This window comes from Ornithorhynchus anatinus, chromosome 20 (genome assembly GCF_004115215.2).
Source record: "Ornithorhynchus anatinus isolate Pmale09 chromosome 20, mOrnAna1.pri.v4, whole genome shotgun sequence".
NCBI lineage: Eukaryota > Metazoa > Chordata > Mammalia > Monotremata > Ornithorhynchidae > Ornithorhynchus > Ornithorhynchus anatinus.
The window spans coordinates 22,078,718-22,102,130 of NC_041747.1; the positions used below are offsets into that span (position 1 = coordinate 22,078,718).

Genomic DNA, 23,413 nt, shown 5'->3' on the forward strand with positions numbered 1-23,413 from the left:
GTGTCTAATTCCCCAGTACTGTGCAGGCAGTAGCTTCTTAATAAATAGTATTACTGCTACTATCACCCAGGCTCTCTCCTCTGCAGCATTTATATTTTCTCCTGACTGCAACAGCAGCATTAGTAATAGTGGTCGTGATTTGACGCAGTGCACTTGAATAGGTCCTACAGGCACCTTGAGCTCAGTAGGTCCAAAACTGAGCTCTTCATCTTCCAAATCCTCTCCTCCCCCCAACCTTCTCACCGCAGTTGATCACACCATTCTTCATCTCTTCTCTCAGGCCCACACTGACAACCAACTGACAGGAGAGAAGATAAAAGTCAATAAAAAGAGAATTATTTATTAAAAAGATCTAATAATGTTACAAGAACAGTACACAGAACTATTATTTGACTGTGCCTTCCACATAATCTATACCATTATATATAGTATATTTATATACAGATTGTATACAATATATCTAACAGTTTGCAATGGGCCTGTATAGTACCTTCATTTTGGTCAGCAAACATTCACTTGCACAGAGTTTCAATTTACGATGAGTGAAGTTTCTCAACAACTCATGTGACATCATACAAAAATACAGTCTCTTTAGGGTCTAAGACTGCACTGTTACAATCTCATCTAGGAACAAGTTCTGTACTGCAGCTGAAAAATAATGGACTGTGATAAGGATTAGTCTTGTTTTCTATAAAGGAACAAGTATGTAATACATAAGTACATAAACATTTAAAACATGTTTTATTCATAGGCTTTTAGATGCAAAATACATATCTGTTCATGTTGAATAAAAACACCCCTATTTCTTTTCCCTACAAGAATACAACAAAATCAGAAGCTGCGTGTTCCATATTTGGATAGTATCTATCTGATTCAGATCAGATAGATAGAAATATCACAAAATTTGATATCCATCATGTACTGAATTAGGTTGATTGGGAAGTCTTTTGATTGACCAATGAAAAATAAAGAAAAAGTAATTATGTTCAGCTAATACTAGTGTAGTGCCCTGTGTACAATCATTATAGATTTTTTTTTTGTGATTTCTCTTAAATTTACAATTTGGTCATGCAAGTCCTCTCATAATGGAAAATTTCCTTTTTGCCTGGCAAGCAGAAAGTAGCCTTATGTTGACTTTTCCCATGGGTAATTGGCACTGAAACTAGGTTGCAGTGCACTCTACCCTCCCCTTAGACCACAACAAGTAATCTGGAGTAGTTCAGGAAACTCCTCCAGATATTTTATCCCAAAGAGGCTCCAAGTCAAGGCCGCTATCTGGCTTGACTCCACCTTAACATGTGGAAACATGTTCCTTGAAATTATTGTTTGTTTAAATTTGGGATTGGCTGGAAAATAATCTTTGAGGTCAGCTGGGAGGCAGAGTGGCCTAGTGGGAGAAAAAAAAACTATTAGAAGTAGAAGTGAGGAGAGAGGAGTCTTTCAGCCCTCTTTGTGGCCTGCTGCATAACTGTGGGCAAATCACCTTCAGTGTTGTGACGATTATAACTATTGCCCAGAAAAGGTGGTGTGGCTCGTATCTTAATGAAAAGAACATGGGACTGGGAGGCTTGAGATATGGATAGAAGTCTCAGCTGTGACATCTGGCTAGGGTAAGTCACTTCTTTTCTCTGTGCTTCAGGTTCCTCAGCTATAAAATGGGGATAAGATACCCACTCTCCCCCCTTCTTAGGTGATAAGCACCTTGTGGTACGGGGAGTGTGGCCAAGGTGATCAGCTTGAATCTACCCCAGTGCTTAGCACAGAGTAAAGCACTCATTGAATACCCTGGCTAACTTAGATCAATGATAAGACCTGTCATCGGTAGCTTTTTTGAAACCAATTTTGTGAGACTAAATCCCCGCCAAAAACACTTAGTCTACTCTCAATCCCTTTTCAAATGCTGCCTGTTGGCTCCAGCCCCTTGCATTTTTTTTGATGTTCTTCTAAAGAGGCAAAGACACGGCATTTTTTGAATATGTATAGAAAACAGTGAATACTGATTTCTCTGCTGGACCAGAAAACGTCCCAATGGGTTGTTAAAAATTTAGTCATTGCCAAACCGGCCTGATATATAGACTCAAAATCCCTATCCTGAGGCCAATTGGTCTTTTTTTTTTTTTTTTTTAACAAAGAATGAACCCAGTTCTTCTGGGACCTACAGTTACTCATGCTATTATTAAGGTGCGATTCCATGGCAGCTCGAAAGAGTTATGAAAGGGCCCAGCTTATTCAGAAGGGGAGAATTAGACTCATTACTGGCCTAAAGTCTTTCCTATCTACTCTGGCCCCCGGCCTGGTATAATGCTGTAAAAGCCCCTGTTCTCTTCTACTTGATAAATGTTCATTTTAGTGTGAATTTCTAATGAAGAAAACTCCTTAAGCTCTAAAATGGAGGCAACCCTCTATCCCAGACTGAGAAGGGCAATGTGAATAAGAAGAGATGGGCTTAAGGCTGGAGATGTGCTCTCGCACACTGCAACACAGATTTAACAGAGTGTAGGTTCAGAAGCTCTATTCATTTGCATTTTTGTAAGCACTGGACCAAATGCCCTGTCGAAAACAGCACTGGCCCAAGATATTCCAAATGAAATTGGAGTGCTCACTCTAATATAAAATATATTATATGCATATATATTTGGCAAATTTTATTGCCAGATAAAGGCAAATCTCTGCAAATTATGAGGAAAGAGGGCTAAAAGTCATCATCAGGATTAGCACTGAAATGTGGTAAAACCCCACAAACTTTGCCTTGGTTTTGTTTTGTTTTTGGTTAGCTTCTGGACATTGCAATATCACAAAAGCTATTTTGATAGCAAGTTTTTTTGTGAATATAAACTCTTTTTTTGCTATTAAAATAAACATTTACTTTATTTCCAGCTAAATAGCAATAGTACTTGAAAAAACAATAGCACTTTTTCTTTTGGGTTCATTTTAAAGTCACTTTCAGTTTGCCTTGCACGAACGTAAATGGCTTACTCTTCTCTAATAACTTTTTCTGGGAAGTCTCACAGAATAGTAGATTGACAAATTTTGTTCCTTCAATATGCAATCTTATGTTTTTCCAGAAAATAGTTCTGGAAAACTATTTTGTATTTCTCCTGTAATGGGCAACATAACTGAACAATTTTTCTCCTCTCCCACTGGTTTGTCAATTGGAACAGCCAGCCTTAGGGAAAATAAAATCACTAGATGCAAGTATTTAACAGACTTTTAGCTCTACTACTTTTTTTTTTTCCTGAACAGATGCACTTGACACCACTGCTTTAACAAATTAATGGCACATACTCAGGGTCATCAGTTACAAAACCAAATTTAAACGTACTGTATTAAAAAATTAAAGAGTACAATTTGACAGAAATTACTTTTGCTTAAAAAAGTTCATTACATACAATCTGCATATTTAACTTGGGCCAAGATCTGTCCTCCCCGTGCGTGAACACGCCGTGCGAGAACACTTACAAAAACCGAAGAGAAAACCTGATGAATAATTAACAATTTTCCAACACTCCTAAGTGCACTGTGTGTATTTCTAGGGTTTTTAAGCTTAGCTCAGGGTTCCAGCTCTCTCACTTACATAAAGCTCCATCCACAGATGTTATCAAGCTAAAGCGAAACAACAAAAAAAGACAAAGTTGGCAATCTTCACCAGGAGGTTGAAGGGACTATCAATGCCAAAAGCAGTGTGACAGATGACGAAGAAGGGGAGAAAGTATGAAGGGTGGATTGAGCACTTGTGATTTTCCCACCTGTAAAAACAAAGAGAAAGCCAAAGCTTTTGTTAAGTGAAGGAAACGTTTGTTGCAAGATGCATCCAATTTGCTTTTACCCAGTATGCACTCCTAGGGTCTTGATCACAAATGTTGTATGTAAAAATTTGAGAAGTTTTAGAGTTTGTTCAAGCTGAAAACGGTCCCGGTTGCTGTAGCAGTAAAATCCCTAAACCCTAGAATGACTATACTCTTGCTATTTGAGGGCAATTGATTAGAGAGGGGCAGTGGTTAATCTTTTAGTGTCAAATTGGAGGAGCAAATCAAATTGAGTTCAGTCCCAAATCTGGACTAATTGAATATTTTCATTAATGACTCATGATTTCCAGTACTTTGTGGATGAATTTGCTGATGACACCAAATTGGGAAGTAATTAGAACCTCAGAGAGTTTGCTTAAAATTTGAAATGACCTTGACAAGTCAAAGAAACTGGTAGATTTTAAAAAGGATTACATTCACTAGAGACAAGTGAAGGATCATTTATTTAGGTGGGAAAAACAAATTGCATAAGTACTTGAAGGGGCTGAGACTGGCTTAGTACAAGCGATGGCAGACAATGAGCTGAGTGTCACAGCAGAACCGAGCAAAGTCGTTTGACTGCTGGTCCAGTGGAAAGAGCAGGGCCCTGGGAATCAGGAGAGCTAGAGTCCTGGCTTTATCAATCAATCAGTGGTATTTATTGAACCCTGCCCTCCGCAGAGCACTGTACTAAGTGCTTGGGAGAGTGCAACTGCGATAGAATTAGTAGGCACATCCCCTGTCCACGACAGGTTTATATCAAGGGGTGAAAGTTTTTAACCCAAGAACCACTTTGGGCATTCAGCAAGATGGTTGAGAGATGAAAAAAAGTTGGGTTAATACAGGGGCCAAAGATACAATACTGGCACCAGGCTGCAGTCATTTTGGCAACACAATTGGCAGGGAGGATGCAATCCACTAGCATTATAATCCACTGACGGGCTTTGAAGGTGGCAAAAGTGGTGGTCTGCCCGATATGAAGAGAGAGGGAATTCTACAGCAGAAAGAGAGAGGGAGGGAGGTTGTCCATCTTGAAGACTCGGGACCGAGATTCAGCCAGCATTCTCAATGGGAGATTCCATTGTCGGTGCTGCTGTTTAAGAAGGGAGTACTGTGCAGGAAGGCTGGGGCACTGAGTGTGTGTGTGTGAGGCATGGAGGAGGCAATAAGCAGGAGATCCAGAAGGGCAGGCCTTTGGGATAGATCTAGGTATAGCTGGGAAATCACCAACACTGGGATATAAGGAAAACTTCAAAGTTGGCTAGGGGAGAGTGATAAATGTAAAAAGAATCTGCTTTAAACAAGTATTTTCACGTGCTTGCAAGGGGAGATGCAGGCATATGAAAAGATGGAACATGAGAGGTAATGGAATTGTTGGAATGATAAGTAGCCATTTTCCACTTCCATTTCCTATAGGATACGAAGTTGTTGACTCAATCACAGGTGAAAGGATTGAAGTCAGAGGTGAGCGAGTGAAAGAAACAAATACACAGGGACTCCTTTACTGAGGAAGTTCTGTGCTGTTCATTCATTCAATATTTATTGAGCACTTACTATGTGCAGAGCACTGTACTAAGCTCTTGGCAGAGTACAATACAGCAATAAAAAGACACATTCTGTTTATTAGCTTACAATGAGCTTATGGTATAGCTGTAAGCTATCACTGTCACTATCATTGTCTACCTTGGAAGTTTAGGGTGATAGGTTGAGATAGAGGAATGGACTGGATAATTTAGCTATGTTTCTTCAAACCTTGTAATTTTATGATGCTCTGATGATTTTTCATAATGGTCCTTAGAAAAGAGGTGGGCTCAATACCTGAACCTCTCACTCAAGACTGGGGAGAGCAAGGGGCAGAGACTCCTCTCTTTGTGGGGTCGAGTTTTGCAGCCTCAATCCTTGTGATGTAGTAAAGCAAGGGAGGCAGTGTGGTCTAGTGGAAAGAGCACGGAGCTAATAGTCAGAGGGTGGTGTTCTGGTGCCATCTCTAGCATTGACCTGCCCTGTGGTCTTTGGCAAGTCACTTAACGTCTCCCTCTCTCTCTCTGCTGTGGATCTCCCTCCCAACTTTCTATCTGACAGACCACCACTCTTCCCACCTTCAAAGCCCTAATAAAAACACACCTCTTCCAAAAGGTCTTCCCCGACAAAGGCCTCATTTCCCCTACTCCCTCTCCCTTCTGTGCGCGCGTCTTTCCCCATCTCCTACTACTATTACGGTTAACAAAACAGAGCGAGACAATGAGTGATCATTGGGAGCAAAGCACTGCACTAAATACTAGGGGAAAGGGCGTAGGTAGACTAAGGCCCGGGAGGAGAAATCTGAGGCCCAGAGAGACCAGCCCACATTTGGCACTGATTTGGGGAGCCCTTACTCCAATGGAATGGGAGTGGTGATCAAATCCTGTGACCTGATTTAAAGAGCTACACTATCCCACCAGCCCTAAGCAAACAGGCTTTAATGGAGATTTTAATTACAGAGACAGCGATTTCAATTTCTTTTTGGGTGCAATTCTTCTGCTTAGTCAAGACTGGGAAAATAATTTGTTTTGTAATGTGCTAGAAAGCTGGGAAGTCTAATTGAAATACTTTTTTTTTTTTTTTTTACAGCAGAGGCACTAATAAAGCCTGTTAATCAAAATAATAGAGGTATTGGGCATTAATTTAAACTAGTACAGAGAGTGGAGATACTATAAGAAAGTCAAGGTGACAAAGCTCATTATAGTGATTGCGTGTGGGTGTTTGCAACAAATAAGAATGTGAAAACATCTCTCAGGCTAGGTAGGTCTGGGGCATTATTAGATGAATGTTTAGTTTTAAGAGATTTTTCTTAAGGGATATGTCGACCAGTATATCAATGTAAGTGACCCCTACTTCCCTGATGATTTTTTTCCCTAGTTGTCTCAGCATTTATGCTCCCTCATAGAAGGTGAAATCCACCTTTAAATTTTGTAGCTTTCCTTTACCTGTTATTTGTGTCTATCTCCCCAGCTAAATTGTATGCTTCTTGAGGGCAGGGATCATGTTTATTAATTCTACTGTGCTTAGTACAGTGGTCTGCATTGAGTAAGCATTCAATAAATACTACTGATTGTTTGGAAGGATGGACATTTGGACTGGACTTTGGGAGATCATGGTATAGGTTGGCACTGATATGACTTGACACAGTATAATTGATTGCCCTTAAATTTTGCTGCCCCAGGGCTTCGGCTAGATGGTCTCCAGGGAGTGGTGTCGCTTACCATGGCTAAGGGAGCTACTAATATAAAAGCAGAAAAGGTATCAAATCTTCTCTGAATGCCATCTGAGTACATGCATCCCTCATCCCCTTGCCCTGCCCCTGTGCACAACAAACTCCATCCAAAAAGCTAAATTATTTAAAATCAAACTTTAATTAATCATTGACTGTATCCTGAAAGGGAAAAAAAACACACACACATTCCTCGCTTGCAAGAACTAGTCTGAAGCTATTAATCAAAAAAGATAGTTTTTCCTGGGTCCGAGGACCCAGACCTTACCAGAGTAAGATGGTACTCTGATTTGGGAGCTGGCAGTTCCATCCCCTCCTTCACTGAATGCTCGAACCTCAATGATATAGACTCCAACATCGGGAAGGAGGACCACTGCCTGGTTTTTCTGTGTTTCAATGACTTCGCTGTTGCTTTGGCCTTCATGTCTAAAAGAAACCTATGAAAAAAGAGGGCATACAAAGCTGAGTAATGACTTGAAAGGGCTTATAGTCCTATTTGCTTCTAAACTGGACCCGAAAGTGAATGAGCATTCATTTCCTTTGAAGAAGGCTGCTTCCAATAATAATGTTGGTATTTGTTAAGCGCTTACTATGTGCAGAGCACTGTTCTAAGCACTGGGGTAAACACAGGAGAATCAGGTTGTCCCACGTGGGGCTCACAGTCTTAATCCCCATTTTACAGATGAGGGAACTGAGGCACAGAGAAGTTGTGACTTGCCCACAGTCACACAGCTGACAAGTGGCAGAGCTGGGATTCGAACTCATGAGCCCTGACTCCAAAGCCCATGCTCTTTCCACTGCGCCACGCTGCTTCTCCTATAGACTGCTCTCCAGGGTTTTGGGTTTCAGAGCACTGATTCACTGAAATATAAATCCACCTCCAACAGAAAATGATTGAAATCTTACTCAAGGGAGGATCAAGCCCTTAACAGGACTGATTCCTTGGGTTCTGTTGATGAAATGGTGGCTGTCAACCCCCTGGGCAAATTGCACTTAATAATAATAATAATAATAAAATAATAATAATAATTGTGGTGTTTGTAAAGCACTTACTATGTGCCAGGCACCGGGATGGGTTCTAGGTAATTGGGCTGGACGTAGCCCTGTCCCACATTGGACTCACAGTTATAATCCCCCATTTTACAGATAGGTAATTGAGCCACAGAGAAGTGAAGTGACTTGCCTAAGGTCACACAGCAGAAAAGTAGTGGAGCCAGAATTAGAATCCAGGACCTCCTAACCCCCAGGCCTATGCTTTATTCACGAGGCCATGCTTTAAGCACTTAACCACTGGGGCAGACACAATGTTATGGGATAGGGCACAGTCACTGTCCAAAGGAGGCTCACAGTCCATTCATCCTCATGGTACTTGCCCAAGGTCACACAATTCATGAGTGTCAGGGCTGGAATTAGGGCCTGGGTCTCCCAACTCACAGTCCTGTGCTAGTCTCCACCTTCCCCCTACTCATGGTCTAAGACTGCAACAAAAATGAATCACTTTTCATAAGTGTTCCCCCCCTTAGTAAAGTAGAAACATATCTCTAGTGGATTCAACAGGAGGTGAGGGGAAATAGGATTTCCTCCAAGATTCAGGGGCTGGGAGAGTTTCCAGAGTCCCTCAACATTCAGCCAGGAATCTTTAGAATCAACCTCACAAATATTATTCCTCTTTTTAGCAAAGTTGCTCCAGATACCTGCCATAAGTAATAATAATTAATAATTGTGTTATTTGCTAAGCACTTGCTATGCGCCAAGCACCAAACTAAACTCTGGGGGCATTTTCAAGATAATAGGGTTTCATATGGGGTGCACAATCTAAGTTGGAGGGAGGACAGGTATGGAATCCCCATTTTGCAGGTGAGGGAACTGAGGCACAGAGAAGTTCAGTGACTTGCCAACAGTCACACAGTAGGCAAGTGGTGAAGCGGGGGTAAGGCCCAGGTCCTCTGTGGCACTTTCCACTAGGCTATGCTGCTTCTCTGCACAAATGGTGGGGCGATGGGAGTCCTCACGTCCCTGAGCTCAAGCTACTTGAATGTATTTACTTCCCCACTCCCTGTCTCCTCCCTCCATCACCCTCATCTCTAACCCACAAAAGAAGAAGCAGGGCCCATTTTCAGAAGTGATCCATATACAGAGCTAATAAATGAATGATTTTCAAAATGCCATCGGTAGTCTCATTTCACAATTCTGTCTTAGAAAAGTGAGGTCACGGTAATAATAAGCACTTAGTACAGTGCTCTGCACATAGTAAGCGCTCAATAAATACTATTGAATGAATAATAATAATAATAATAATAACTTTGGCATTTGTTAAGCACTTACTATGTGCCAAGAATGGTGTAAGTGCTGGGTAGATACAAGGGAATTAGGTTGTCCCATGTGGGGCTCAGAGTCTTAATCCCCATTTTACAGATGAGGTAACTGAGGCACAGAGAAGTTAAATGACGCCCAAAGACACACAGCTGATAAGTGGCAGAGCCGGGCGACCTCTGACTCTCAAGCCAGTGCTCTTTCCACTGAGCCACGCTGCTTCTCAAAGTAGACACAAAGACTTGTAATGGAAAGGATAAGAAGAGAGTTGAAGCTGCTGAAAAATAGCCACTGGAAAAAATGCAGGCAGAGGACAATTCTGAAGCAATCTGCATAGTCACATAAGTCATCAATCATCACTACAAGGGACAAATTAGACGGTCTGTGCCCTCAAGGAGCTTACTATAAAAGGAGGCTACAGACTGTGTCTAATTTGGTCCTTGCATTTCTTCCAAACACCTAGATTGGTGTATTATACAAATCAGGTATTCAGGATAAATTATTTATAGTGGTTATGATGGAGTGTATCTGTGTCCAGATCCTTTCAGAATAGTCTCTTGCAAAAACTGCTTTCAGGAAAACTCAAGCTTAGCTTTCCCTGGTTCTGACACTACACACGCGTGCATATTTTATTCTGATAATGTGGAATGATGAGCCTAAATATGCTTATGTTGCCAGAAAAAAATTCCCTAATCCCCGAATAGCATTCCAGTCAAAACACCTAGTGAAAAAACAGGCAATATGGCAGAGTGGAATGCAAAGAAACGATGGGAAAGAATTTATCAGAAAATTCTAAAAGGATTTAGATTCATATTAGATTAGATTAGATTAGATTCAAAAGGTTAATAGATTCATATGAATTATTAGTGACACATTCTTCCAACAGTCACATTCAAGAGGGTTTAAGCATGTATGAATATGTATGAATTTTAGATATAAGATAAGGAAACTTTAGTAATAGTGGATGTACATCACAAATCGTTAGGATGGATGTCCAGAAGCAGCGTGGTCTGGCGGAAAGACCACAGGCCTGGGAGTCAGAGGACCTGGGTTCTAATCCTGGCCCTGCCACTTTCATGTTGTGTGACCACGGGCCAGCCACCTAACCTCTCTGTGCTGCAGTTTCCTCATATGCAAACTGGGGATTCAGTGCCTTTTCTCCCTCCCACTTAGACTGGGAGCTCCATGTGATACAGAAACTGTGAATGACCTGGTTATCCTGTATCTACTCTAGCACTTGGTACAATTCTCGGCACAGAGTAAGCACAAATCAATTATTATTAATAATTATGGTACTGACAATCATCACAATATTCCTCCCAACATCCTTCGATTGAGAAAGACTACTGGGCTGGATGAAAATCCAGAATGAAATTCATGTCCTTAACTTGGATGAGGCATCTCATTTATAAACTCAGTACAGATTGACTGGGATAAATAAGGATGCAGCCACAGATATAGAGTAGGCTGGAAGATCATAAGCAAGATGGAGTTTACAGGTGAAAGGGTATATTTGGTAAAATTCAGATTAACATTTTATTGCATCTTCTGTATCATTAATATGCAATACACTAATAAACTGCAGCTGGTTCTAAATTGGGAGATGTTAAAAACCAGCAAGGACTGAGGCATATTATGAAAAGAATTTAAAGAGGTTGTGAATGTTCATGGTGAATTACCAAATGAAATTGAATATTCAAAAATGTAAGTTATTCATTTAGGGGAAAAAAGGACTTTGAAAAACAGATATTCAATATCTGATTTGGACTCAAATTGGAAGGAAAAGATTGACTCTAAATATTTAAGAATGAAAAAGTTAGGTTTTTCCTATATAAGGAAGCATTAAGTTAATTTTTTCTTTAGAGTTGGTCATCTTCTCCTCTATGTCTGCCTCCATTTTAGGTTGAAAGATGTCACCTATAATTAGAAATCTAAATTCATTACCAAATGAAACCTCTCAGCAATCTCAGTTGTTGAGAGGCTCCTTGAGGATTAGGGTTAGGGACTGAGTTCATTCATTCATTCAATAGCATTTATTGAGCGCTTACTGTGTGCAGAGCACTGTACTAAGCACTTGGAAAGTACAATTCAGCAACAGAGAGAGACAATCCCTACCCAACAACAGGCTCACAGTTCATGCTGGGGTTAAGTTTAGGGTTTTGCTTTAGGGAATGCATTAGGATGAAGGTTAAGGTTAAGAATAGCTTTGATGTCCAATTTTATTTTTGATGAGTGATTTTTAGGCCTTTGTTTTTTGATGCTCTCTTCTTTGCCATTTAAAAATGACTTTATTCCACATGAAAATCAAATGGAAATGAATTGGTATGAAGTCCACAGCTATCCAAGGAGTAATAACCCAATTCTTCTGACTTAATATTCTGCTATTATTCTAGTAAGGATGCCTTGGTGTGGGTAGGAAAGGCAGATGGGGAGAGGATGGAAAAACAAGAAAATAACTGGCCTCATCCACAACTACACTAGCAATATGTGGTCTAAACATGGTTTCCCAACTGCAGAATTATAAAAAGGGCCTATGATCAAATATGAAGATCCTGATTTAACCAATGCTCGAACAAACTTCCCAGATTTGTTCTATCTTCTACAAAAAATTCCATGTGAGTTTAATCTTTGAGATTTTATCCTTTCAAATTTCAACCATTCAAATTGCTGCTATAATATCTAGCACTGAATAAGCCCAAATTGCCAGACTACTTAATTACATTTCAGCTCCATAAAAATATTAATGTCTATAAAGTTTAAGATGATTTATTCTCCAGCATTTTTATAAATTATATTTTAAATGCTATTAAAGTGAAGATACAGTATAGATTTCAATGCCATATGACTTTACTAATGACTAGATGTAATTAATTTAAAATTTCAAATGCTGACCTCTAATAACAAACTTTAGATTTAGCAATATAGGGAGAGTTAGAGAGGTTCAAGAGGACTGTTGGCAATATTTTTCTATCCAGTTGTCTCATCATATTTTGACTCTGAAGAGGAAAACAATTCCTGTGTGGCCAGATGTCACTGAAAGGCCTAGTATATGACCCATGTTTGAGGCTCCAACAGGACGAAATAGGTCTAACAATTAATGGTATTTATGGAGTGTTTCCTGTGTGCAGAGCATTGTACTCAGCACTCGGGACAGAACAATTCAGAAGAGGTAGTAGATAAGTAGATAAAGGATATGTGTGTAAATGCTGTGGGGCTTGGGGTGGGTTGAGAATCAAGTGCCTAGGGGGTACAGATCCAAGTTCAGAGTGGCACAGAAGGGAGCGCTTAGTCAGGGAAGGCTTCTTAGAGGAGGTATAATTTTAGTATTTTAGTATTTAGGTGTGATTTTAGTAAGGCTTTGATAGTGGGACGAAAGGTGGGCTGTCATATGAGTGGGTAGAGAGTTACAGATCAGAGGAATGATATGGGCAAGGGGTAGACGGCAATTATAATAATAACAGTGGTATTTATTAAGCACTTACTATGTGCCAGGCATTGTATTAATCACTGGGGTGGAGACAAGCAAATCGAGTTGGACACAGTCAAGGCAGAAAAGATCAAGCTCAAGTGCGTAGGTTGGCATTAGAGGGTGAAGTGTGGTGGTGGGTGATAGTAGGTAATCAGCAAAATAAGGTAAGAAAGTTTTGTTTGATGCAAAGGATGGTGAGCAGCCACTGGAAATTTTTGAGAAGTGTAAGGAGACACGGACTGAATGACTTTTTTTAGGAAAAAATGATCCAGGTAGCAGAGTGAAGAAGGGAATGGAGAGAGGAGAGACAAAAGGCTGTTGCAGTAGTCAAGGCGAGATATAAAATCTTGGATCAGTGTAGTGGCAGTTTGGATGGAGAGGAAAAGGGCGACTCCAAAGATATAAAGGTAGAACTGACGGGATTGGGTGACACTGAATTATGCAGATTGAATGAGGGAGTTGAGTCAAGGATAACGCCAAGGTGATGGACTTGTGAGAAAGGGAGTACGCTGGTACTTTTTGCAGTGATGAGGAAGTAAGACGGAGGACAGGGCTTGGGTGGGAAGATGAGAAACCTTTTGACAACAAGAGGAACACGACTGGATTATCTCGATATCTTTAAAAGGCAGGGACAGATGGCCATCTCTCCTGGATGATAATTTAGGATCATCTAAATTGTGTGTTAAATTACGAGGTTAGCCCCCTGCAAACAGTAGACATTCAGTAAATGCCTTTGATGATGATATCTAAAGATACAACCCCAACTATTAACTTCTTTTTTTATGGTATTTAAGCACTTATTATGTGCCAGACACCGTATTAAGCGTTGGGATAGATACAAGCTAAGCAGGTTGGACAAATTTCACGTTCTACATGGGACTCACAGTCTTAATCCCCAGGTTACAGATGAAGTAACTGAGGCACAGAGGAATTAAGTGAAGTTGCTCAAGGTCACACAGCAGATAAGTGGTGGAGCCAGGATTAGAACCCAGGTCCTCTGACTCCCAGGCCCTTGCTCTTTCCACTAGGCCAGGCTGCTTCTGTAGTTCTTCCCATACCAAATCTACTTGCTGCAACTTGTGGGTTGTGTTATACCCAGAAGTGAATCTTGAAGCAAGAGTGTTCCCTAATTCTTTCATCACATTAAAAAAGCATGTTCTATACAGCAGAACCAGGAGTAGGCTCAAAAGGAAGTGTAGTCCATTATGCACTTAATACAGTTTACCCTGCACACAGTAAACAGTCACTAAATATCATCGATTGACAGAATGAAAGCAGAGTTCATCTACCAAAATATTACAGGAAAAAGACCAAATATAAGAGAGATGGTTGGAAAAAATGAAAAGCAGGAAAGTAGAGCCATTTACCTTATACCCCATTACTTCCGATTCATTTGCTAACGGTCTGACGGGCTCCCAACCTAGAGAGACCTGAGAACCTTGTTGCTCCCACATGATGTTTTGGGGGGCTTGGCTAGGAGCTGAAAAATTAAAAAAAAATAAATAAAAGTAAAATGACATTGTGAGCTGAACGGTATTTCTTTTTCTTGAAATCTCACTGAGGAATCTAATATTTAATTAGGTTTATGGCGGCTGCCCCCGCAGGCTTCCTTTTGGTTGGAATCCTTAAAGGGGACTTCTGATCTAGGGGTGTCATTTCAAAAGCCACTCCACTGCCTGTATAAACCTGAATTCTTTTACCTCCATCCCATGTCAAAACCACTTGGCCTTGTTTCACAGGAATATAACCTTTGATTGTAGTGAATGTCAATCTTCCTGGGCTAGATTGGGCATTCAGATTTAAGTAATATAGCGACACTTGAAATCAACATTCCAGATGAACCTTATCAAGTAGACTTCAAGCAGTGAAGTCCAGAAATATTAAATACTGTTGCCCTTTCTCCGCAAAAACCTCATAGAATGAAGGTCTCTTACGGGATTTCTTGGTGGCTGCCTGTATTTCAGCGCTGGGGGGTCCATATCCTGCTCCATTGAATGCCCTCACCGTCAGGTGATACAATGTATTTCCTTCTAATCGTGTCAGGAGGACGGATGACTCGTTTCCCCCGGTTTTGACCATTTCTGCTGCTTCTTCTTGATCCATATCTCTCCAGTAACCAACCTGCCAACAAACGATCAAATGATAGATTCATTATCAAGCTTTCCTTTTATTTGTTAAAATCATCTTCGAAGATCACTGAAGTCTCCCTGTGTGGAGAAGTCACTTTTACCCCAAATTAGCAGGCCTCAAGAGACAGGTAAAAATCGTAACCTTAGCTCCTTCTTGGCTGCTATTCTGTCTACGGTGGAGTCAGAATGTCTTCTTATTACTGAGGATGTCATTGAAGTACGTTGCTTTGCAGCCGGCTGGCAAGAGATGCCAGAACCAGTTACAAAGAAGAGCATTGAATAAAAGCTGACAGGAAGTCAAAAGTATTTCGACACCCAAGGATAGCTTACCTTCTACAGGTCATGGGGAACATTTACCATTCAAATCAAAGAAGCTTAAATGAATCATTTGAGGGAAAGCGGCATAAGCAATATTTCCTTGGCGGCTCTTTAAAGTGTGAAGTCAAAAGATCTGGGTCAAAGTAATGAATAAGAACCGACAGAATACCTTAGGACACCTTGTAGTGGGTTAATCTTATAGAAATGGCATAGCTAAGAGAGAGACAGGATGGAAGGCTTTATTTGCAGGCTGGAGCGGTTTTATATCAAACACAATTTGTAGAAACCAACTCACCCTTTGGCTCTTGATATAGATGAAAATGACCTTTCATGATTGTTGGTTCTTGTGCTAAATAAGTTCTCTTTTTGAGACTATATGACTAAATACTGATTAGTGAAGTCTTAGCTTGGTTCAGGCCCTAAAGTTTTACAGCATGAAAGAACGTAAAAAAGAAATTCCCTTTTTCCAGCTGACCTGGCTAGGCATCCAACCCATAATTTGCCAATGAGAATGCCTAATTCATATTTCTTAGTCCTATCCTTTCTCTGAATTGAATTGGCACACAGTTGATTTAACTTAAGCAGTCAGCTCGATCAAGCGTGGACCACCTGAATCTGTTTCACTTTTTGACCCTCAATGCATTTATTTCTGATTTAGTAATTGCAGAAGTAGCTTTCTTTGCTCAACCTGTTAGCAAACGTCTACGGAGAAGCTACGATAGCCACTGATCCACGATTTCAGGATTAACCAAAAAAGCCATTTCACATAAGAGAAACACATTACAGCTTTATGCGATTATTTCCCCTCTCCCCCTCCCACATACCTTCTCCTTTCCCTCTCATTTCATAAGCAGACAGGCTCCCTTTAAAAATGATGAATATCTATTCTAGCTGGATAGAGGATGATTAAATGTAGTAGTCGATGGTTTATGTATTTAGTTGCAAAAAAAGACATTTGCCTTTTAGCTTTTTTAAACACCAAATGTTTAATGTACTGATTAATCAGCACAGATTTAAGCTTCTTAAGTTAAAGAAAAATGTGTTTACTAGTAGCTTGAGAAAAAATAACAACTGCTAAATTAGAAGGCTTTTCTCCCCAAGGGTAAACCCAGGAATGCATACCCCATTTCTTTTAGGTATTTTGTGAAAAGAAAAATGAAGAAGAATAATCACTACCTATTTAAGAATGAATGCTACGGTAAACATTAATAGCAGTATTTATTAAATGCTTACAGTGTGCTGAGTGTTGAACTAAGTGTTGGGAAAGGATACACAGTATTCATAGTTCTGAGGAGGATCTCTTTGAAGACTGTGAGCCCCTTGTGGGACAGGGACTGTTTTTGACTTCGTTGATTTTTATCCATTCTGGCATTCAGAGCAGTGCTTAACACATAGTATGCACTTAACAAATACCAAAATAAAGGCAATTTTAAAAATTGTAGGATGCTAGGTACATTGAACTGCCATGAAATTTGATTTTACTTCAGAGAAAGAGCCAAACATAGTGTTCTTCAGATAAATGCTAATCACTTCTTTACCAGTAAGATAACAGTACAGTGCTCTACGAATAGTAAGCGCTCAATAATATCATTGATTGATTGATTACAAGTGGATTGGGGATACAGGTGTGGAATCATGCAACATATAACCAAGTTAATTGCTGAAGAACTTGTATTCGTCCCAGAAGATGTCACTACAGTCTAAAGGAAAAAAAAACAGCCACAACAAGAACAAAAAACACAAAGCTAGAGATGAATGTGATGGGATGAATTGCTTTTCTTGTAAATTTGTCTTTTTTCTGAATCAAAGTATTTTGGAGGCACCACCCCAGTGTTCATGAGAATATATTTTTTAGGTCTGATGAACTTGAATGTGGGCATGGGGCATTCTATCCTAAAAGATACTTTATACCTGGGAAAAGAGAAAGGCTTTTAACAAGAAACTGGCCACATGTAATATATGCAGAAATGACTCACCCTGAACTTTAAATTAAACTTTCTATTTTAAAGGATGGCTATACAGGAAATGTATCACTATTTATCAGGGTATTACTATCCCCATTATTACATCATAGCATGTTTATTGATAATAAAGTCTTAATAAAAATAATCCAGAATGGAATGCATGTCCTGGGACATGCAATCTTGCTAGGAGTTTCAAATTCATCAGTTAGCATAACCCAGAAAACTTTTTAGAGTCATCAAAGTGTTCAGAGATTTTAATACCCTTTATGGTGGGCATAAGTGTGGAAACGAAGTATTGGTTTATAAAGGACAGAGAATTATACCAGACATTGAAATTAATGGCCCCCAATTTTCCATTAAGGACAGCAAGTTTTTTGGGCTGAAAGCCTCCATTGCCACAGTCTGTCGCTTGCTCAAATGTGCTCTTGCTCTCTTCAGCTCTGGTCATAGACTGGCTGTTGCTGGGAGAGGGTTGTGGAGAGCTAGAAGCCGGAGCCCCTGGGTTCAGTCCTCCTTGACAGTTGATGGGTGAGACACGTTAGTAAAAGTCTTGTTTTATGTATGTCTGTTTGTGCATCTGGAGGCAGGTCGAGGACAAAATCTCATTAATAATCAATGAATAATAAGGGGATTTGGAAATAATGCTTGGCAAGTCAATTTCTGAAAGTCAAGAAAAGATCTTGCTGAGCCTCAGAAATTTTGGAAATATCATACAAGGTAAATCTAAATATATGGAAGAATTAAACAGCTAATAATTTTTATTTCTTTTTCCTAATTTTGATAGAAAACTATATTGCGATTATATGAAACTTTCAGAGTATTAAAGATTATGTAAAATTGGTGTCAGTCATACACCATATAGATAGGAAAATCATGTTTGTTCTAGTGGTAAATGGAGGAGACTACTGTTTTTGTTTTTTCACATGTATGAGATTATCACACACACATATTAAAAGCAAACTGTTTGACAGATTATGGTCATGTAATTGCTGCTCATTTTGTGATTTCTATTGCAGCTAAAGTCAGATAAAATAAAATGAGTACTGTTAGCTTTCCAAGCTGTCCTTCCAAAATCTCCACAACTTTTATATATATATATAAATACATGTATTAATGAATGTATTGATACCAAAAAAACTCACTTGTGTTCTGAGTTTTATATATATATATGTGTATGTATGTGTGTGTACATATATACAATAACGTGTGTGTGTGCATATCTACATCCATATCTCGCTATATACAAATATATATATACGTATGACCTCAGAACACAAATGAGATATTTTGGGTATCAATAAGTGGTCAGGGCTCCAAGTGACAAGGCTAAACCAGAATCAGAACTAACCTGAACTTTGGAGTTATAAATGAGCGGGAGCAAAACTCGTATTAGACTTGCCTTTCATCAGTGAAAATGCTAAATGGAACAAGTTGCTTGGTCTTTCATTAAGCCTCAGTTAAAAAAAAAAACAAAAAATAAAACAACAACAAAAAACCAAAACACAATCATTAATCCACAATTGAAACTGGGACACTGCTGACTTGTCCTTCACTCTGAAAATCCCTTGGCACTTTTTGTTGACATGAGGCTAAAACCATCTAACTAAAAATCTAGTTAATAATAGTGTTACAGAAAGTCCAGAGGATATGAGGACAATATAATTGGTTGTCACTATTCCAGAGGCTGAATACAAATGGTGAAATGAAAAAAGTTAACACCTGGTATTGAATTTTGTTTCCTTCAATTAGATTCATTTTACTGATGTTTCAGCAGAACTGGGGATGTATAGCCTAAGCATTTATAGGGGTAGAACAGCATTTGAGAATAAGAGTGGGTGTAGTCACATAGATTGGTACTATTTTATTTTTACTAGTCTCTAATTCGTTTTAACAGAGAAAAGTAGCAGAAGTTTCTACACACAGACATGCTTAACTGGTTTGGGCAAAGTCCATTAATAAAATTCCTTAGATTTGCCAAGTCAGTATTTTAAATCAGATTCTTCTGGGGTTATCCATGACATCAGTGGGAGTGATGCTTTGAACAGGGTTTTAATCATGTAAAGTTTATTTTATTAGGTATTTCTAAATATTCACAGGTGAATCCAATGGTGCAAAACCTTGCAAAAGGAAACTGCAGCTATGTCATAATGCTTTAGCCAGATCATTTAGTAATGCAATGACCAACATCACCTTCATAGCTGAAGGACAACTCTATTTTATCTGTGTTTGTTTATATAAGTTTGTGTGTGTACATCCCCAAACACTATAAATATCTATAAATATTTCATCTGGGAGGGATAGTTCACCTGGAGGATAGCCCTCCATAAAGATAAAATCTAATGTCAGGCCTTCCACTTGGATCAATAACCAAAATTCCTGAAATCTTGGGAACATGAAGCTTTGAAATTCCAGTGTCATTCCCATAATGCTTTATCTATATGGAAGCTGACAATCTAAGGTGGAAGGTTCCACAATACCTCCAATATCCATTTGGACAATAGCTGAAATTTAAACATGTTTTAAGCAGCTCAGTTTTAATTTGATCTCTCACTATTGGAGTTTAAAATAATAATAATAATAATCATTATGGCATTTGTTAAGCATTTACGATGTGCCAGGAACTGTTCCAGATGCTGGGGTAGATACAAGATAATTGGGTTGGACACAGTCTGTCCCACAGAGGGCTCACAGTCTTCATCCCCATTTTACAGATGTGAGTACTGAGGCCCAGAGAAGTGAAGTGACTTGCCCAAGGTCACATAGCAGACAAGTGGGCAGAGCCGGGATCAGAACCTGTGACCTTCTGACTCCCAGGCCCGTGCTTTATCTGCCATGCCAAAAAATGAGTCCTAATTATGAAGTGGGATATCCAGAGGGAAATGCCAGTGAGCCAAGTTTACTCCTTCTTAACCTCATCTTCCAACTTTCTGCAGAGAACCTTTGGCCAGTGTTTCCAGAGGTGATAATAATGATAAAAATAATGATGATGGCATTTGATAAGTGCTTACTATGTGCCAAGCACTGTTCTAAGCACTGGGGTAGATACAAGGTAATCAGGTTGTCCCATGTGGGGCTCACAGTCTTAATTCCCATTTTACAGATGGAGTAACTGATGCGCAGAGAAGTAAACTGACTGGTCCAAAGTCACACAGCTAATAAATGGCAGAGTGGGATTAGAACCCATGACCTCTGACTCCCAAGCCCATGCTCTTTTCACTAAGCCATGCTGCTTCTCTAATAATATTATATTAATTAGTATTACATTTAATATACTTATATAATTGATAACTTGGATCTAATAAGTTCATAAAACCAAGATTACCATTTGATGTTCTTAAAATAAATCAAGAAATGATAAGTGAGCATTTGGTAGTAAGAGGTGACTCAGATTAATTTTGGAATTTGATTAAAATATATGTGGGCACACCCTCATTAGCAACAAGTAAGATCCTTGTGGGCAGGAATTGTATCTAATAATAATAATAATGTTGGTATTTGTTAAGCGCTTACTATGTGCAGAACACTGTTCTAAGCGCTGCAGTAGACACAGGGGAATCAGGTTGTCCCACGTGGGGCTCACAGTCTTAATCCCCATTTTACAGATGAGGTAACTGAGGCACAGAGAAGTTAAGTGACTTGCCCACAGTCACACAGCTGACAAGTGGCAGAGCCGGGATTCGAACCCACAACCCCTGACTCCAAAGCCCGTGCTCTTTCCACTGAGCCACGCTGCTTCTCATAAATGTTGGTATTTGTTAAGCGCTTACTTCGTGCAGAGCACTGTTCTAAGCGCTGGGGTAGATATGGAGTCACCGGGTTGTCCCACGTGGGGCTCACAGTGTTCATCCCCATTTTATAGATGAGGGAACTGAGGCCCAGAGAAGTGAAGTGACTTGCGCGCAGACACACAGCTGACAAGGGGCAGAGTCGGGTTTCGAACCCCTGACCTCTGACTCCCAAGCCCATGCTCTTTTCACTAAGCCATGCTGCTTCTCTAATAATATTATATTAATTAGTATTACATTTAATATACTTATATAATTGATAACTTGGATCTAATAAGTTCATAAAACCAAGATTACCATTTGATGTTCTTAAATTAAGTCAAGAAATGATAAGTGAGCATTTGGTAGTAAGAGGTGACTCAGATTAACTTTGGAATTTGATTAAAATATATCTGGGCACACCCTCATTAGCAACACGTAAGATCCTTGTGGGCAGGAATTGTATCTACCAACTCTGCTGTGCTGTACTTTCCCAAGCACATATTTCAGTACTCTGCATTCAGTAAGCACTCAGTAAATATCATTAATTGGATTTTTGGCCAGGTTTCCTTACAGCAGAATATGTTTGGTAATGGCATTAGGAATAGGCTCCTTGTGGCAATTTTATAGTTGGGCAAGGTGGAGAAAAGGAAGATAAGTAATGGGGGAAGGGAGAAGGGCAGTGGGAGAGGAATGATTCTATCAAAATGCCCGGAAATTACACAATAATAATGCTGATTATTTTTTGCCTTAAAACAAACACTTCTTAGCTGCTACCACCTTTCCCCCCCCAAGTTACATTTACATCGAATACACTGGAGTTCTACCAGTTACAAACTGTATTTTGTACTTCTGTTAGTTATGCATTCTAGCCCCCAAATTATAATCATTCTTTTTCATTTCCACTCATCGCCATGCCTTTCCTTTGGATACTCTGCCAAAGTGTGATGAATAGACTAAGGAAAGAAACCTGAATTTCAAGCAAGAGTTCTTTACAAGAAAGTCCTATCCAGTGAGAATCTTGATGATAAAGAAACACTAAAGGTTGTGTGCTGAAAAGGAGTGTTAGAATGAAGAAAATATGGTAGAATATTCTTAATCTGGAAACTGGCTGCCTGAGATAGGAATTTTGGAGTATACTATCAGGACAGGATGTATCTTTTCTTATCTTTTTTTTTTTTAATGCTGGGTAGCCCTCTTGCACGTAAACTTCGTGGTTTCCCTTTCCCATTCCTCCTGGCTCACCTGTTTTGCAGTTGTCAGTGTTTACATTGGCTTTATCAGTGGTTCCTAGGAGAAGCCGTCCCTGAACTCAGACCTGAAGAGCAGGTTAGCAATAAGTCAGGCAAGGCAGCATGCTAATCTTTATAGAACTTCTCTGCATCCCAGTTTCCTCATGTGCAAAATGGAGATACTGATACCTGCCTTTCCTACCTACCTTGCAGAACTACTGTGAGGGCAAAAATGAGAAAATTAATGTAGGTACTTTGGGAATTGAAGCTCTCTGAAAAATCAAGGAAGTGTGTATAAATGAGAATAAAATTACAACAAGGGCAGAATCCAATTCCCATCATATTCCTAATCAAGTCTTTCTTTCCTTCTCCATATCCCATTTCAAGAAGAATGAAACTGACAAAAAGTGGTTTGTTGTTAACTTTCACACTTTTGGGGGGTAATGCACAAAAAGAGAAATATTTCAAGCCAAATAATATAGAACAGTTACTAACTGTTTTGTGAAGCCTTGAACAAAGAGTCTAGAGAAACCTTAGAAATTCATTAAGAACATTGCTACCCAGGCACATTCAAGTCTTTTTCTGCCCACCAAACCTCAATACAAAATGCTTTTTACACAGGTACATCTATATTTTTTATATTGGTTCTGCCATAACCATTTGCTGACATTTCTGAATTTTTTTCTTGTCATACTCAAGTAGATATATCCTCAGCAAAATAAGTATCAGTCTGAGAGAGGTCCAACAGAGAAGAATTGCTTTCAAGGAAAATGTCAACATAATACGGAAAAATCCAAGCAGCTGTATTAAACAGATACTGGTTGTAAGTAGACCCAATCAAGAGAGGGGAATTCAATATCGGAAATGAGATTTCCCAGGCAGTCTGAGAAGAAAATTTGCTCTTTCTAAATTTAATTAACCAAAGCGCAGTCCCTACGGCATTTAAACCACTTGCATTAATCAGTATCCTTTTGTATTCACTCATGGTAATGTGGAATAATTTTCAACCCTTCTACTTTTTTAAACAGGGCTTTAGAAACCCTGTTGAGTTTTAAAATAATTTAGAAATAATGAGATATATGGAACAGTATCATTGAAATTTATTGCATTCTTTGTTCTCTTGCAGCTGGTTATATTTTATGAGGAACATAATTTGGTTGATGCTTCACCCACATCACACTTTTACAAA

The 23,413-nt window shown here is 39.4% G+C and overlaps 1 protein-coding gene across 11 annotated transcripts in view; it reads right to left on the reverse strand.

Annotated features, from left to right (window-relative positions):
• Positions 1-314: 314 nt before the first annotated feature.
• Positions 315-23,413, reverse strand: part of CNTN5 (contactin 5) — a 653,229-nt gene continuing 630,130 nt past the window's right edge. For all 11 annotated transcript variants that reach the window (XM_029048199.2, XM_003430617.4, XM_029048198.2 and 8 more), the window contains 4 exons: positions 14,752-14,938; positions 14,185-14,297; positions 7,304-7,472; positions 315-3,746 (listed from right to left, as the gene is read on the reverse strand). In XM_029048199.2, coding sequence (XP_028904032.1) covers positions 3,643-3,746; positions 7,304-7,472; positions 14,185-14,297; positions 14,752-14,938 — 573 coding nt within the window. In that variant the 3' untranslated portion in view covers positions 315-3,642. The remainder of the gene's footprint in view (positions 3,747-7,303; positions 7,473-14,184; positions 14,298-14,751; positions 14,939-23,413) is intronic.